General features: G+C 38.7%; 1 protein-coding gene across 2 annotated transcripts in view; it reads left to right on the forward strand.

Moving 5' to 3' along the window:
• rbms3 (RNA binding motif, single stranded interacting protein) overlaps positions 1-16,184 on the forward strand; it is a 148,682-nt gene that overhangs the window by 99,352 nt on the left and 33,146 nt on the right. For both annotated transcript variants that reach the window (XM_053633386.1, XM_053633377.1), the window contains exons 5-6: positions 37-194; positions 2,564-2,643. In XM_053633386.1, the coding sequence (XP_053489361.1) occupies positions 37-194; positions 2,564-2,643 (238 nt within the window). The remainder of the gene's footprint in view (positions 1-36; positions 195-2,563; positions 2,644-16,184) is intronic.

A 16,184-nucleotide genomic window follows, 5' to 3' on the forward strand; every position in this document is an offset into this window, starting at 1 on the left:
ATTTGTGTGTGTGTGTGTGTGTGTGCGTGTTCACAGCAACAGGAGCAGGATCCCACTAACCTGTACATCTCCAACCTGCCGGTGTCCATGGATGAGCAGGAGCTGGAGAACATGCTCAAGCCCTTTGGCCATGTCATCTCCACTCGGATACTACGGGATGCCAGTGGAGTCAGCCGGGGAGTTGGCTTTGCCAGGTATCCATGGACACAGACACACACTAGCTCATATGTGTGTCATTACCCTAACTACTGAATGGTGCAGAATATCTTCAAATGCTTGAACTATATATGTGTACAAGTCTTTCTTTCTTTCCTTCTTTCTTTCTTTCTTTCCTACCTTCCTCCCTCACTCTCCTCCCTGCGGCGCGTGTGGGGTGTGTTGGCTGGTGTTCAGGGTCACTGGCTGTGTAAGAGATCCCAGTAGAGACTCACGCTCCACCACTCACTCAGTGTATGTGTGTGTGTGTGTGTGCACACCAGCCAACCAATTAGCCATTCAGCCATGATTGGGTGAACAGAGCTGAATGGGGCCTCACAGAAGAGTGCAAACACACTAGAGAGTTGGGCTAAATGCAAGAGACAAACATTAAATAACCCTTGCATTCTCTCTCTCTCTCTCTCTCTCTCTCTCTCTCTCTCTCTCTATTGTGATATGTTTATCTGCCTGCAACATTGAAATATGTCTTTAGAAAACAGTATATCACTTTTCCAAATTCACTCTGTGGCTATTCCCCCCCCCCCCCATCTATTAGACTGAATCATCATCTGTGTCTCAAATTCCCTGCATATGCACCATTATAGACCTATGGTCCTAGTCTAAACCTTTATAACAACACATAACACATTGTGACGCTAATAATTAAGCACTGTCATTATGTAGTTATTGTTATTATCATTAAGTACTATCATTATTAAGGTATTATGATTGAATTGAATTGATTTAGTCTGCACCTTAATAACTCAAAACAAGTATAAATGATGTCAGCAGTATAAATAATGTCAACTTGAATCAAACCGTAGTTGTAATAAGGCTAGGAAAAGTGATTTTAATACGATGCAAAATGTTTCTATTCTTCTACTGGCCATTTTAACACAGCGTTTAACAAGCTCATACCAGCTCAGTAAACCATATGAAAAGATCAAGAATAAAATGCTACAATGGTTTCGATAAATATATATGTTGAAATGTGCTTAATATTTTAACAGTCTAATTAAATTCATGAATGCATGCTGTATGTTTTATTTTTATTTTTTTATGTAAGATTTTGGATATATTAGCTAGGACTAGGATAGATATATTTAGACATATTTAGATATATGGTATTAGTATAGATAAATGTCTAGGGTGTTCACTCTGACAAATACAAAAACATGTATTATATTACCTGCATGATGTATTAGCCAAGCAAATTAACTGTGGCGTGTTGGACACTTTTTTGCACAAACCTGTCCCATCATGCATCAGACAGAGGGGGGAATTGTAGCTAATAATAAGATATCTGCATCTGTGTTTCCATCTCAGAACTGTTGCTGCTAATGAAATGTAATTTATAAAAATAACAATAATAATAATAATAATAATAATAAATAAAAATAAAAAAAACACAAAAAAAACAGGAACATGATTTTGCATTAAATTCAAACAAACAAAATATGCACTGCAGTAATGTTGATTAAGTTATCCAGCTAGTATCATGTATCACTTAGTGCAATATAAAATAGTTGTTTATAGCTAATGGATTTGATAAGATTTCCCCATAAGTACAAAGTTTTAATATGTAAGAAATAAAGCCCAATTGGGTGTGCTATTTTTTGTAGAAAATGATCAGTGAAGGGGTGATACAATTATTTTACCCAGTAGTGATGTTTCTCTTATTACACTTTCAATAACTACCAATTTTAAGTTTATTAAAGTATAACGCATCATACAATTTGTCCAGTTATAGATTCATTTAATGTTGCAGAACATCCGTACAATAATTTCACTCCTGTCACCACTTATGTTATAGCTGCTATAAACAGTCATTCTCTTCTCAGTATGCTTAACCATAGCAACGATTATTCCCTTTTCTCTGTTAAATAACAACCCTCAAATAATCTGTATTGTTATATTTAAATTATGTGAGTATCTACTATAAAAGTCTCTTTCAGTTAGTTGTTACTATAGAAAAATATATAATTTGTAGGAGTGCATTAATATGAACTTGAGAATTACCTTGATATTATTGTCAGATAATATCAGTATTATTGTCAGAGCTGTTGTATAGAAAATTAATCAACAGCTCTGGATTGGTTCTGTGTTCTATGTATTGTATTCTCTAGATCTTATAGAGTAGTACATAGGCTATACATTTTGTTATTGGTGTCATAGTATGCAATTTGACATTAGTGTTAAAATTATCTGATCTCCAACAGAACATATTCAAAGCTGAGTCATTTCTGAGAGTTAAAACATTCACAAATCTCCTAAATCTCTCTCTCTCTCTCTCTCTCTCTCTCTCTCTCTCTCTCTCTCTCTCTCTCTCTTTCTCCCCCTGCCCCCTCACTACCTCTTGGCATCTCAGGATGGAGTCCACTGAGAAATGTGATGTGGTGATTCAGCATTTCAACGGCAAGTTCCTCAAAACCCCTCCAGGAGTGCCAGGTAGGACTGACAGCTGAATGCTGCTCTGCACTACAACTACACAATGCTGTATTGGTAAAACACTGCAGAGGTCCACAGATCAAATCCCAACTGCGCAAAGTGCTCCCTGTGTCCTGGCGTCCATAGGCAATGCTTTCGACCTCATTCCCTGTAGAAAGAGGCTGGGCTCACTAACCCCCTCTAACACCACAGTGACATACTGACTGTTCCTGCTTTAAAACAAATGTGTTTATGTTCATTTACAAGCAGATAAAGCAGACAAAGTCCAAATATCGTTCACACACCTTCACACAAACAAGGTTGAGCATGCAACATGCAAAACGGTCCAGAAAATGTACACTGACCTGGTCATTGGCCTTAGTGTTATTGTGGTTATTTATTCCAGCTTGAGTCACAGTCCTGTGTTAAACACAGCTTTGATGGTTAGGCATCAATGTCACTGGTTTTATATGAGTGTAAGAGTCACTCTGAAACCTGTGACATGTCCTCAATTGCATAAACTTTAAACAGAGGACCATGTGTCCCACACTCACATACACACCAACTATACCTCCATGAAGTGTTTTCTATGGCTGTTGTGGGCTTTTTTACAATATGTCATTGAGCTTTGCCTATAGGTAGAGAAGAGCATATGGCAAAAAAATGATGTGTGTATAGTTGTGATCTCTGAGTGTATGTTTGTATCTGTTTATTTTCACAGAAGGCAAAAAGAAAGCATATGGCAGAACAGAGAGAGAAACAGAAAGAGACAGAGCACAAAACAGTGAGACAGAGAGAGTGAGAGAGAGAGAGCACAGGCTGTGACTCTGGCAGTAGCTGTATAATTTGCAATGTGTAGTGTGACGCCCAGTGTCAGAGGCAGAGGCAGGTGGATGATGGATAGCTTCATCTCTTCTCCCTCTCTCTCTCTCTCTCTCTCTCTCTCTCTCTCTCTCTCTCTCTCTCTCTCTAAAAGACTCCCTGCCTGCAACCTCCTCCCATTTCTGTCAACCTCCAATTTACTGCTTTTATGTGTGTGCTTGTGTCTGTATATCTGTGAGTGCTTGCTTTTGTGTTTTGCGCGTACGTATGTGTTTAGGCCTATCAAACCAACCATCCCACAGGCAAGATGAAATCTCTCTTATTTTTAAAGCATCACCACTTCTCACTTGACTGAGTGAGAGATACAGTTTTCCAGAATATAAAATTAGAATTATAGGGTTAACTAGATAACTTCAGTTTCGGTGTGTCACTGTGGATTATTTTATACCATCTTTAATCTGCTGTGTAAAATGGAGCGTTGTTTCCGTCTCAAAACTGAATGAAATGGAAAACTGTTAATGAAATGGAAAATGATTCTGCACTGTAATGGGACATTTACAACGGTAACATGTGTGGTAGTAATGATGGGCTATCCGGCTAATTTCCATACTGAATGCAATATGGGATTATAGTGTATATCGCATGGACTTGAACACTACTTACCGTAAGCATGAATAAAAAATGACTCGTCATGCTGTTGTAGAATGATAATCAATTATATGGTGGTGCACTACTCCACGAAATGCACTACTCCATGAAGTGCTTTATCCCTCTTATACCATAGCAATTTGCCAACATTAACCAAAATATGCTTAGCGCAATTTAAATTAAGTTTACTGTCGTGGAACAAGGTCCAAGTTCCTGTTATTACCGTGGTAATGATTATACTGTTTTTTTGTTAAACAAGAGTTGTTCTTCTTTCGGCTGCTCCCGTTAGGGGTCGCTACATTGGTCCACAAATTTGATTTGGCACAGGTTTTAGCAGCTACCCTTCATGACACCTCTATCTATTTTATCTGGGCTTGGGACTAGCTGGGTTGGTTCCTGCCTGGGAATCGAACCCAGCCGGAGGCAATGAGAGTGCTGGATCCTTAGCTCATAGACTACCCGGGAACTTTTTTGTTAAATAAGTGTATATTTTTGAAACTCTATTTGAGTTGGTTGTTACTATAGAACTCATCATTTAAAAAAAAAAATAAAAAAATCATTACTTCTCAATTTTTAAATGGAAGATATTGTTAAGATAGTATAGCTAGACATATGGGGTTAACTCGAGAACCTCAGTTTGTCAGTATGGACTATTCTCCTCCTTCTTTAAGCTACTGTGTGCAATTGTAAAAATAAATAAATAAATAAATAAATAAATAAATAAATAAATAAAAGAAATCGATAGCTGGTCCAGCTTGCTCTGTGATTTTGCATCGGTTTCACCCACTGACTTGCAGATTAAAGAAGAAGCCTTTATTTGTCACATATACATTATAGTATAGTGAACTTCTTTCTTCGCATATCCTAGCTTGTTAGGAAGTTGGGGTCAGCTATGATTCGGCAACCCTGAAGCAGAGAGATTTAAGGGCCTTGCTCAAGGGCCCAACAGTGTCAGTTTGGCGGTGCTGAGAAGCACTAATTACTGATATGATCTAAGAACATGCATGTAATTAAACACAGGTACTCTACTGTATACTATACTACAGTACATGTTGTATAGCAGTCTAAACTCCTGCATTGCATATATCTAGGATCTTTTTCCAAGATGCTTGTAATTAGGGATTTTCAATCACAAACAGCTGAAAAATTTAAAGAGTACCTTTTGGCACCAAGTACACTGGGAAATCTCTGTTCATCTGTGCATCACAGTCATTTGGGAATGCTATGTAGTGCTGAAGTTGTCAAAAATCTCATTATTACAAACAATGCAGCAAAAAAAAAAAGATCCCAAGGCCAAATATGAAGCATGTTCAACAGCTCCTTATGGTGTGGGACAACACATTGCTTTTGATTTCTTCCATTAAATCCACAATAAAAAACTGACTTGGCAGGCGATATGTTCGTAAATTGGTTTTGTCAGTCATTAAACATGCTTGTAGATTAATGCATGTTTAAAAACTCTGTTTCTGCAGCCAGCAGTGTTTTCACCGTGTTTGAGCCGAAAATAACACTGGCTTTTCATGGGTGTTTAATAGCGCATGCAGGCAGAAAGTCAGTAATTACTATCGGGTTTGATAAACCGAAATAGGTGGAACATTTAGAGAAAAAAAAACCTCCTCTAAATACAAACACAAAACATTAGTGACCCCTTTGATCATATCATGAGCAATGAAAGTGTCTTTCATTAGAAAATCATGATAGTCAGTTGTTTACAGCTAAATAAGATGGATACAAACGGATGTATTAGTATATTGTTCATACGACCGTTTACACAAGAACTTTGGTACTCAAGAAAATCTGTCATTTCAGAAAAACATTTGTATCTGTTTCCAATGTGTAAATTTATGCATAAGAAAACTAACTAATGAGTTGCTGCAGTTTTACGGATTACATTGTAAACTTTTCAAACTTTTTACACGCAGAAATTTCACAAACCTTTGTGAAATCCAGTCGTTTCATAATAACTAGAACTAAGTTAAGAACTAAACATGAAAAAAATGACCGAAACCAAAACATGAATCCATATATTAAGATTAGTTGTTCAGTTAAGAATACCACTGCATAAAAGTAGTTGGTTCTGTTTACCACGGCATCTTCTGTTAATGTTGTGCTTCACTTCATTGGACCGATAGTGATCGATAAGTGACTGATCTAGTGTGTCTCAAGCTGTAATGTGCCATATACTCCCTAGTGTGCTGCGTGACTTCCTATGACACACACCCTCCTGCTTTTCCGAAAGAGAGTCGGGGAGTGTGCACTAGTGTGAGTGAAATTTCACTTTGCTTTGATTTTAAAAAAAAATTGTAGCCTCCCTGTGTGGCGTGCTTGGTGTCTACAATCACCTATGTACAGTATGTATGTGTATATATATATATATATATATATATATATATATATATATATATATATATATATATATATATATATATATATATCCTCCTTTTCATGACAAACCATTTTCTTTTCACCTCACTTAATTTACAATGAATTCACCTTTTTCCGTAATTTGGCCGCAAATTTTGACATTTTCAAGGGGTTGTCACGCTGTTAAATAATATACCTTTTCATTTGCATAAACGTGTCAAAATAATTTTCACTACTACCTCTGAGAAAGTATATTTTTGCAGTTTACTCGTCATTTTAGCACTGTGAGCTTGGCCTTTTATGGAGTTTTATGGGCGTCACCGAATGCAAATCAGCTGTGCCGTGTACACACCTAGTAGTTTACAGGTGTCACGTAGTGGGCGAGCAAGTGCAGTAAAAGGCTTCATTTAAAGAGAGGCAGGCAAACAAATCCAAATCATGATCCGAAACATAATCCACAGAAGGGTCGGGCGATGTACAAACAGAGACCACAGGGGAAATCCAGAAACACAAATCAAGAAACCAAAAACGAGATCAAAACACGAGGAAGCAAACACGGAAACAATGGCTCAGTAATGCACAGGCGGCGAAACACTGAGACAATACTGCGCGGGGAACAAAGATGCGCAAGGGGTTTAAATACACAAACTAATTAAGACTGAACACAGAACAGGTGAGACTTATTAGGGACACAACCAATAACAATACAGGGGTGGAGACATGATATAAACCAAAAATAAACACACAGGAAACAGTGAACACAGTCAATATCAAAACCCGGAAGTGCGCGCTGTAACGCTTCGGGCTGCCGAGCGTGCTGCTCACTCCAGAAATCTCTGATAACAGGAGAGTCATTAAAATACAGGCATTCATCAAAATACACACGAGAGTACAAAGAAAATCAATGTTTCTGAAACTTTTGTCATTTTTTTTGGTTTGTTTGGTTTGGCTTAGGCAAACATTTACACACAACTTTACTAAAAGCTTGATAAATGAGGCCCAATGTTTGGCCATTCAACGCTTTTTTTGGCTCTTGTAGGTCACAGAACAACCACTTGGGTGGCTTCATCACAAGTATGATTCAATTCAGTACAATTCAGTTTCATATAGCACTTTTAACAATCGACATTGTCCCAAAGCAACCTTACAGAAATATATAAATTCAGGATATAGATTTTAAATGTATGAATTTACAGTATCCGTAATAGTGGTGAGGAAAAACTCTGAGACGATATGAAAGAGAAGCCTTGAGAGGAACCAGACTCAAAAGGGAACCCATCTTCATCTGGGTGACACCGGATAGTTCAATTATAAATAATTTCCTTCTATAAATGTGCTAATACTACATGGTCAAACGGTGCAGTTGTGTAAGCAGGAAATTCATTACAGTTTTTACATGAAGTCTGTTTTGTTGAACTTATCCACTGCATGAAAACCCAAAGTGTGTTTAATTTGTAAATCAAAGTGTCTTCTGACTAAAAGGAAGACCTCAGGTTACTTCTGTGATGATATAGTCTGTCTGCAACTTATACACAAGGTTCAAAGCCTAAATTCAGGGCTCAAGTGGATAAAAGAGGTATTATCACACCCAGTTACTGGCTGTCAGTTGACACAAATGCTTGTTGGCCGCAGGAGGAATTAATATGTGATAAAAAAAAAAAAAAGTTTTTCAATAAGCTCCTGAGATGAAAAGGAGCAAGTCAAAAGAGGGTCCTGAGATATGATTTATAACCCTGTTCAAAAATGCTGCCTTTCTTAAGTCAGGGATAAAACCCCATCCTCTTCCTGCACCGTAATGGATTCAGCCTTGAAAATGAAACGGGGCATTTATTGATATCCAGGTTTAATGCTCAAAAATAGCGCCTCATTGATTTTCTCCCTGCTTCTGTGTAACAGAAAGACTGCTGTGCATCGCCTGGAACTGATGTGGCCCTGCTTCAGAAAATGATGATAGATCTGTTGCATTTGTGTTCCGGCTCTCTGTCAAAGTGCAGTGTAGTGTACACAAGTGAAGGTTCCTCTCAAAGAGGCATACTTTATTAAATCACGCCTGATAGAGATGCTTTCGCTGCATGCTCCATTCTTGTTTCTGCTACTTGATCGAGAGGTCATTGGATTACAATAGACAGTTTTAAGACACGCAGTCTATATCTATTTATTTAGTGAGCATGTGCATGGCAATCATGGCTGTGTGGTTGTGTGTAAAAGGACAAGGAAAAGGTCATGTTATACTGGGTCTGCTCCTTGTCCCATACTCTCTCTCTCTCTCTCTCTCTCTCTCTCTCTCTCCAGGTGTATGTTAGTTTTCCAAGCTCTAGCATACGTTGGCTGTTCTAACAGGCCACAGTTGAGCCATCAGGCCTGCACATACAGTATTCTCATAATTACTCATGCACTCAGGCAACATGCTGATGCTGTGGGAGATAATGATTACCACAGTGCAATGTTGTGCTATCCCCGCACCCCCCCACCCCAAACACCCCATCAGCCCCCCCCCCATCCTCCCAAAAATAAACACAAACACACACACACACACACACCCACACACACAACTATGGTATTATCTGGGGAGGTCTGAGCACGCGCAATTCTGCTGACGTTTCTCATCCAGCACATGGACTCACATCTTGAATAAAGTGTCCACATCTCTTCATCTCTACCCACACACACAGATGGCTATAAATTGTATACCCACCTTTTTTGGGCCCCCGGATGAAGAAAAAGCAGTGATGGTGATGATCAAGAGACTGAATGCAATGGTTAAAATTAAAATAATAATAATAATAAGAAGAAGAAGAAGAAGAAGAAGAAGAAGAAGAAGATCAGAGATGCAACTGTACTATTATGAAACCATTATGGTTGAGTCTTATAGCACGGGGTGTTATGTCATAGTTATAAAACAATTATGTATACACATAGGAACACGCTCAGTGAAATACAGAGCTAGACAACACTATTTGCGATTGCTATTTTTTAATTCAACAGTTTCAAGTCTATAATCATGCTGTGTCTCTTCTGAAGAGTGAACATGGTAAACAGGAAAGCTGTTTCGAACCACAAAATCGTATTGGTCTGTTCTCCCTTCATTTGCACTTTGATTGGACAGTGTTTACTTCTCGTTTCTCCTCCAAAGGCACTTTGAAAAACTGTTTATCGAGAAAGTAATCCACCCCCTAGTTTATTACATTGGCTATTGTATTTCATGTGTGTCTTCTTAACCACTGCTGGAAACACACTGTGGGTGTGACAAGAAAACAGGATTAAATAAATTAACCCAGTTGGAGATTACATTTAGTTGACATTTCACTCTGTTCAAAATTTGACATGATTTTTCAAAGATAGACTGTGTGAATGTACAGTCTGGGCAAGAAAGAAAGCAGCATGAGTCTGACTTCATACCATTCTGTGTGTTTGAATGTACAACTGTTGGTGGTGCTATTGTTCTTGGTTCCATTAAATTAAACAATAATAATAATAAGTATTATTATAATTATTATAACAATAATATTCCACCTTTTTAGCCATTTGTTAACAGCAAATAAGACAACATCAAGCTATCAAGGCGAATAGTTTAATTTGCTTGGAGAGAAGGGCATGCTGAGGAAAAAAAATCACATACCCTTGAGCTATAATCTCCTTTCATAATCTATAGGAGTGGTTTTATTCAGTCAGACTTGCTATTTGAAGTGTGTCCGCACTGGGATCAGCTGGCCTGAGACAGAGCACGCTGGTTTCTTGAGTAATCGAAGGCTCTAATGAGCACTGGACTCTGACCGATGTCTGATGTTTAGACAGAGTGTTTAAGGCACACACTTCACAGAGCGAAGGGATGAAGGAAGGAGGGGGGGCTGTTACAGAGATGTGCTAATGAAGCAGTTTACTTTCTCTGGCCTTATTGCAGAGTGTAATGGGCCGTGGTGCTCTCCCTCCTCACTCTCCCCATCCAACTTTCTCTTTCCCTTTTGAGAAACAGAGAAAACACCTGCACTCAATAGAGCCGTAACTGGCTGCATGTGCATGTTTGCATGCCATTTCCTTCTGCTCTCATTTCAGGAATTTCCAAAATGTTCTTTCACACTTTAAACTAATCCAAGCTGTGCACAGGGAGGAGGGATCATAGCATGTGGTGTGAATGGCCTTGTTTAAGCATGATCCCACTGTGCTTTATGGTGGCGGAGTTAGTGTGAGTTCATTGATCACTCCCTGGAAAATGTAGAATATCGCTTCTAAGTATAAAGGATTTGAGTGGATGCTCAGGCTGAGATGGTTTCTGTCCCCCATCTGCTTTAGGATGGCTGTTAAAAATCTCATAAAGCCTCACACTTACAGTATCACACTAATAACCTTGATTACAGGATACACTTTGAGCCTGCTTGATTCCTCTACACTGCCATCACACCAGAACACATGATTAAGACCTTTAATTTAATTTTTTCTCATCTCCAATTTGTTCATCTGCCAATTCCCACCCACCTGCCTTCTCTCCCACATCATGCGACAGCTACCATGTGAGACACGTGAAGTGAGCCTCTGCATCTTTTCTGCTGTTCATGCTGTATCATAGGGCAGCACAACACATTCAAATGTCCATGATTCGCTGGAGTCGCTGTGATTGACAAGGGAGAGAGAGCATGCCATCCCACCCACTTAGAGATCATGACCAATTTTGCTCACTTACATCCTGACTATATGGTAAATGCTTTTCCATTGCACCACTCAGGAGCCAATGCCTTTTTCATTTTTGGGAAGTTGAAACAATCAATTTTTTGCATACCCTATAAACTCAGCCTTCTGTGTAAATTCTCATTTTACATGCACATTACATGTAATCTGAACCAAATATATGTGCATGCAATGACCGACATTACCATAACAACAAGGAGTTGTGATTTCTGTCAGAGCAGAAACCGATGGTAGTCCAGGATATTTGCTGAGTTCTGTAAAGACAAAACTGAAAACAGAAAGTCCAACAAACAAGCAACAACTGAAGTCCTGGCAAAGCATCTCAATGAGGAAACTCAGCATTCGGTGTTGTCCATGGGATCCAGACATCAGGTAGTCATTGACAATGCAATGGATTAGCATTAAAAGTATTAAAAACAATCCTACTATTTATTATTATGTTAGTGCGGTTATTTTTGAGTATATGAAAATAGGCACTATGTAAAAAAAAAAAAAAATGCCACCCATGCAATATTTTTGTTAAACCCCTTGAATTAAAGCTGAAAGTCTACATTTCAATCACAGCTAGATTGCTTCAATTCGAATCCATTGTGGTGGTGTACACAGGCAAAATTATGAAAATTGTGTCGCTGTCCAAATACTTATGGACTTGACTGTACTGTATGTTTAACATTAACTTTGTTTCCTCACAGGATCATTTTTGCAGGTCTTAGTGTGCATAATGAAAGTAATCCGATTCAAGCATTGACGATGTGATTCGTTTTCGTTTTACTTCTTTACCAATTACGTGTTTGCAAGGAAAGTTGTCTTTATTGGGCTTAGGCTATCACTTGGACTATTAACATATTGTTTGTTGTTATTGACTAATAACTGTTCATTTAGCTATTTCAGAGCAAATCAATGATAAATGGTTTCCACAATTCAGTACATTTTGAAAATTTCACTGTTCATGTATATAATAAGTGTTTGATCATGGAAAAGTGTGTAGGCTGCACAGATCTATGAACTGCATGCGTTATTTCTATATAATTGATGGATTAATGTAGGCTGCTGCTGAGTGAATGTCACACTGGATTTGCTATTAGTCAAGACATGCTAAAATTACCTTACGAACCACAACAAATTTGAAATTAAATTTAATTAATCTCCTAAAAATTCAATTCACACAAAACATGTGTGTGTGTGTGTGTGTGTGTGTGTGTGTGTGTGTGTGTGTGTGTGTGTGCGCGCGCGCTACTGTAAAAGTAATTTCTAAACTGCTTGGCTGTTTTATTTTATTTCTGTTGTGTTTCCCCTTGGTGGTTAAGTGATTGATTTAGCTGCGCTGCGACATACATGGGCGAGCCGAGATTATCATGTTTATAGCAGATAGAATTCTAATACGGCGGAGAGAGTGGGAGTAAAACGATCCTTCAGTGAAAACAATCAGATCTCGAGTGCTCTAATAGCTGTGCGCATGTCTGACCTGGGAGGAGATAGCAGCCAACAACAGAGGGATTTAGGCTTGAAGAGGAAGCCCATTAAGTCATCCTAATGTGCTTTTCTTTATGAAGCTTTAATTGAAGCTGGTAGATGACTCATGCATGTCTAAATCAGAGTGATTTGATTTCACACGCACACAAACACAAGCACGTATGAGCACGCACACACACACACACAAATCTTCATCCGTAATGACCTGCCAAATTAACAGAGTTTTGCTTTTTACTGTCCGCTTTATTCTTTGTAAGAAAATTGAACAGGACAGCTCATTCTTTAATGACCAGTTTTTTTCTGCATCTGGCAGACAATAATGTATTTCCTCTTAGGGCAACGTAAACCTGAAGCCCTAATGGAGCACAAATCTGACTCAGCTAGGAAATAGTGCATTTTAACAGAGGACACAAACAATGCACTGCGCCCAAACACCCTCCCCATCCCCCTGCCGTCTGTCTCTTTCTTTCTCCCTGAGTGAAGGAAGTGCTTGACGTGAGGCTTGTATGGTTAGCGGGATCACAGTGCAACTCTGTGCATTTCAATGGCCTGCTCTATAAGCAAGCTACAGGGCCGATTTCCCTGCAGCCCAGAGCTCAAAACAACAGGCACACAAACAGTGGCAAGGCCATTAAAAGGCAGGAAGTGGGCAGGCTAAGATGATTATGCAGACTTTGTATTCTGCCCACTATCTCTCATACTCTCTGTATCTCTAGCTTCTCTGCCATCTCCCATCTCCCATCTTTCTCTAGCTGTTGTCTCTCTCTCTCTCTCTCTCTCTCTCTCTCTCTCTCACTCACTATCTCAGTGTCAGTGGATATCAAATAGTCCACTGCTATTTACCTGCTTTGGCCCAAAATAAACAAATCCAGGCTCTGGACAAATCGCTTTCACTCTCTCGTTCCTGATTCAGGGCTCTCAGCTCTTTTTTATTCAGCATTCATCCCCTCTGCACTTCATTAGCAAGGTTTTTGCCCTTCACATAATTCCTCTGATTTACACTTTACTGGTGTACACGTTACACTTTTTTTTTTAGAATTACTGAGATTATTATACAGCAAGACACATGAATTATATTGGAGATGGATTAGTGCTAGAATATTCTGTAAAACTATTCATACTTGTGAATAATTATGCTTGTCTGCTATTTTGTTATTCTCTCCTTGTGTTTCGGAAAGTATGTTCTCTTTTATCGTGGAAATATAGAAATGAGCTCCATGTTCCTCATAAAGAAAACTTGTGGCAATGTATTTAAAAAATATTTGCATATGTCGTATATTATAAAGTGTCCTCCATTAATATTGGCACCCTTGGTAAATATGAGCAAAGAAGGCTATGAAAAATTGTCTTTATTGTTTAAGCTTTTGAAGTTTCGTGCAAAAAAATTCACAAAAATACTCTGCTGTCATGGATATCAAACAATTGCAAACAAGTTTATTTTATATATATATATATATATATATATATATATATATATATATATATATATATATATTTGTTAAATATAGGTGTGCAACAATTATTGGCACCCTTGTGAATTCATATGAGAAAAATATATTTGAAGTATATTCCCATTGATATTTTACATTTTGTTACTACACCTGGGTGACTGGGAACAGGAAATTGTTCAACCATGACTTCCTGTTTCACAGGGGTATAAATATGAGTTAACTCACAGGCCAAATTCACTTAATCATTCATAACAATGGGTAAGATCAAGGAATTTAGCTGTGCTGTGTGGCAAAAGGTTGTTGAGCTTCACAAAATGGGAAGTGGGTATAAGAAAATAGCACAAGCATTGAAAATGCTCATTTCCATCATCAGAGCAATAATTAAGAAGTTCCAGTCAACTGGAAATGTTATGAATCAACCTGGAATTGAATGTGTGTCTATACTGTCTCAACACACTGTGAAGAGAATTTTTCAAGTGGCCAAAAATTCTCCAAGGATCACAGCTGGAGAATTGCAGAATGTAGTTGTGTCTTGGGGTCAGAAAGTCTCCAAAACTACAATCCGAAGTCACCAACATTACCACAAGTTGTTTGGAAGGATTTCAAGAAAAAAATATTCTACTCTCATCCACAAACAAACTCAAGCATCTTCAGTTTGCCAGACACTACTGGAACTTCAAATGGGATCGGGTTCTATGGTCAGATGAAACCAAAATAGAGCATTTTGGCAATAAACAGCAGAGGTGGTTTTGGCACACACAGAGAGGTAGCCATATGTAAAAGTACCTCATGCCCATGGTTAAATATGGTGGTGGCTCTTTAATGTTTTGGGGCTGTTTTTCTGCCAGAGGACCTGGACATTTTGTCTCTTGGACTCTATCAAATATCAACAGATATTAAATGAAAACCTGACTTCCAAAACATGCATAAAAAACAACACAAAAATGGTTGACTGACCACAAAATCAAGGTCCTGCCATGCCCCTCTCAGTCCCCTGACTTGAAACCCATAGAAAACCTATGGGATGAACTGAAGAGGAGAGTCCACCAGCATGGACCTCGAAATTTGAAGGATCTGGAGCGATTCTGTATGGAGAAATGATCTCAGATCCCTTGTATTGTATTCTCCAACCTCATCAGGCATTATAGGAGAAGACTCAGGCCTGTTATCTTGGTAAAGGGAGGTAGCACAAAGTATTTAAAAAGGGGGTGCCAATAATTGTGGCACACTTATAATTAACAAATATTTTTTTTGATAAACCTGTGTTTTGTTTGCAATTGTTTGATATCCATGAGAGCAGAGTATTTTTGTGATATTTTTTTAAAAACAAAGTATCAAAAGGTTAAACAATAAAGACAATTTTTCACAGCCTTCTTTTCTCATATTTACCAAGGGTGCCAATATTATTGGAGGGCACTGTATGTCCTGAATTCCTGAGCAGTGAGAGTCATGTTTTTTTGTTTTTTGTTTTTTGTTTTTTTTTTTGGCGGGGGGGGGGGGGGGGGGGGTTGTTTTTTTTTTTTGAAGGGGATAAATAAAAATGTATTAAATAGCAGTTGCTGTTGCCAGAACAGCACTTTATGGTGTATAATTCAAGATGTTTGCAACATGAAATCAGGATAAGGCATGTAACTACTTTTAGAAAATCCCACACATTTGCATGCATGTAGACTCATTCATCCCAGACGCCTGCATTCATCTATACTCTTGACTTTCCTGTTCTGGATCATTTAGATATATCTGGTATTGTGCCTGTCACAATAGAGGCACTTTGCACTCCAATCAGAGAGGATATCTGTGTGCTTTCTCTCTCTCGTTCACCACCCGCCCCCAGCTTGTGCAGTCTTCTGCAGCGTTGGCACTTGAACAGAGGCATGCAGCGGCTGCTATTAGAGCGTGGGCAGCGTGGAGACACCCGCGTCGTCAGGGTCACACACTCCTCCCACCCACACCTCGGCACACACATGCCGAGAACAAGAGCACACAGAACACACTGTGCCAGGACAAACACCACACTGCCTGTTGGTAAACACAACCATTTTTTTCCACACTCTGAATTTGATGCCACAAGCCCTGTTATAGCATTACTGCAGCTAACCTGCAGCCCAGCTCAGAAGGTTA

The sequence above is a fragment of the Ictalurus furcatus genome, chromosome 1 (genome assembly GCF_023375685.1).
Source record: "Ictalurus furcatus strain D&B chromosome 1, Billie_1.0, whole genome shotgun sequence".
Lineage (NCBI taxonomy): Eukaryota > Metazoa > Chordata > Actinopteri > Siluriformes > Ictaluridae > Ictalurus > Ictalurus furcatus.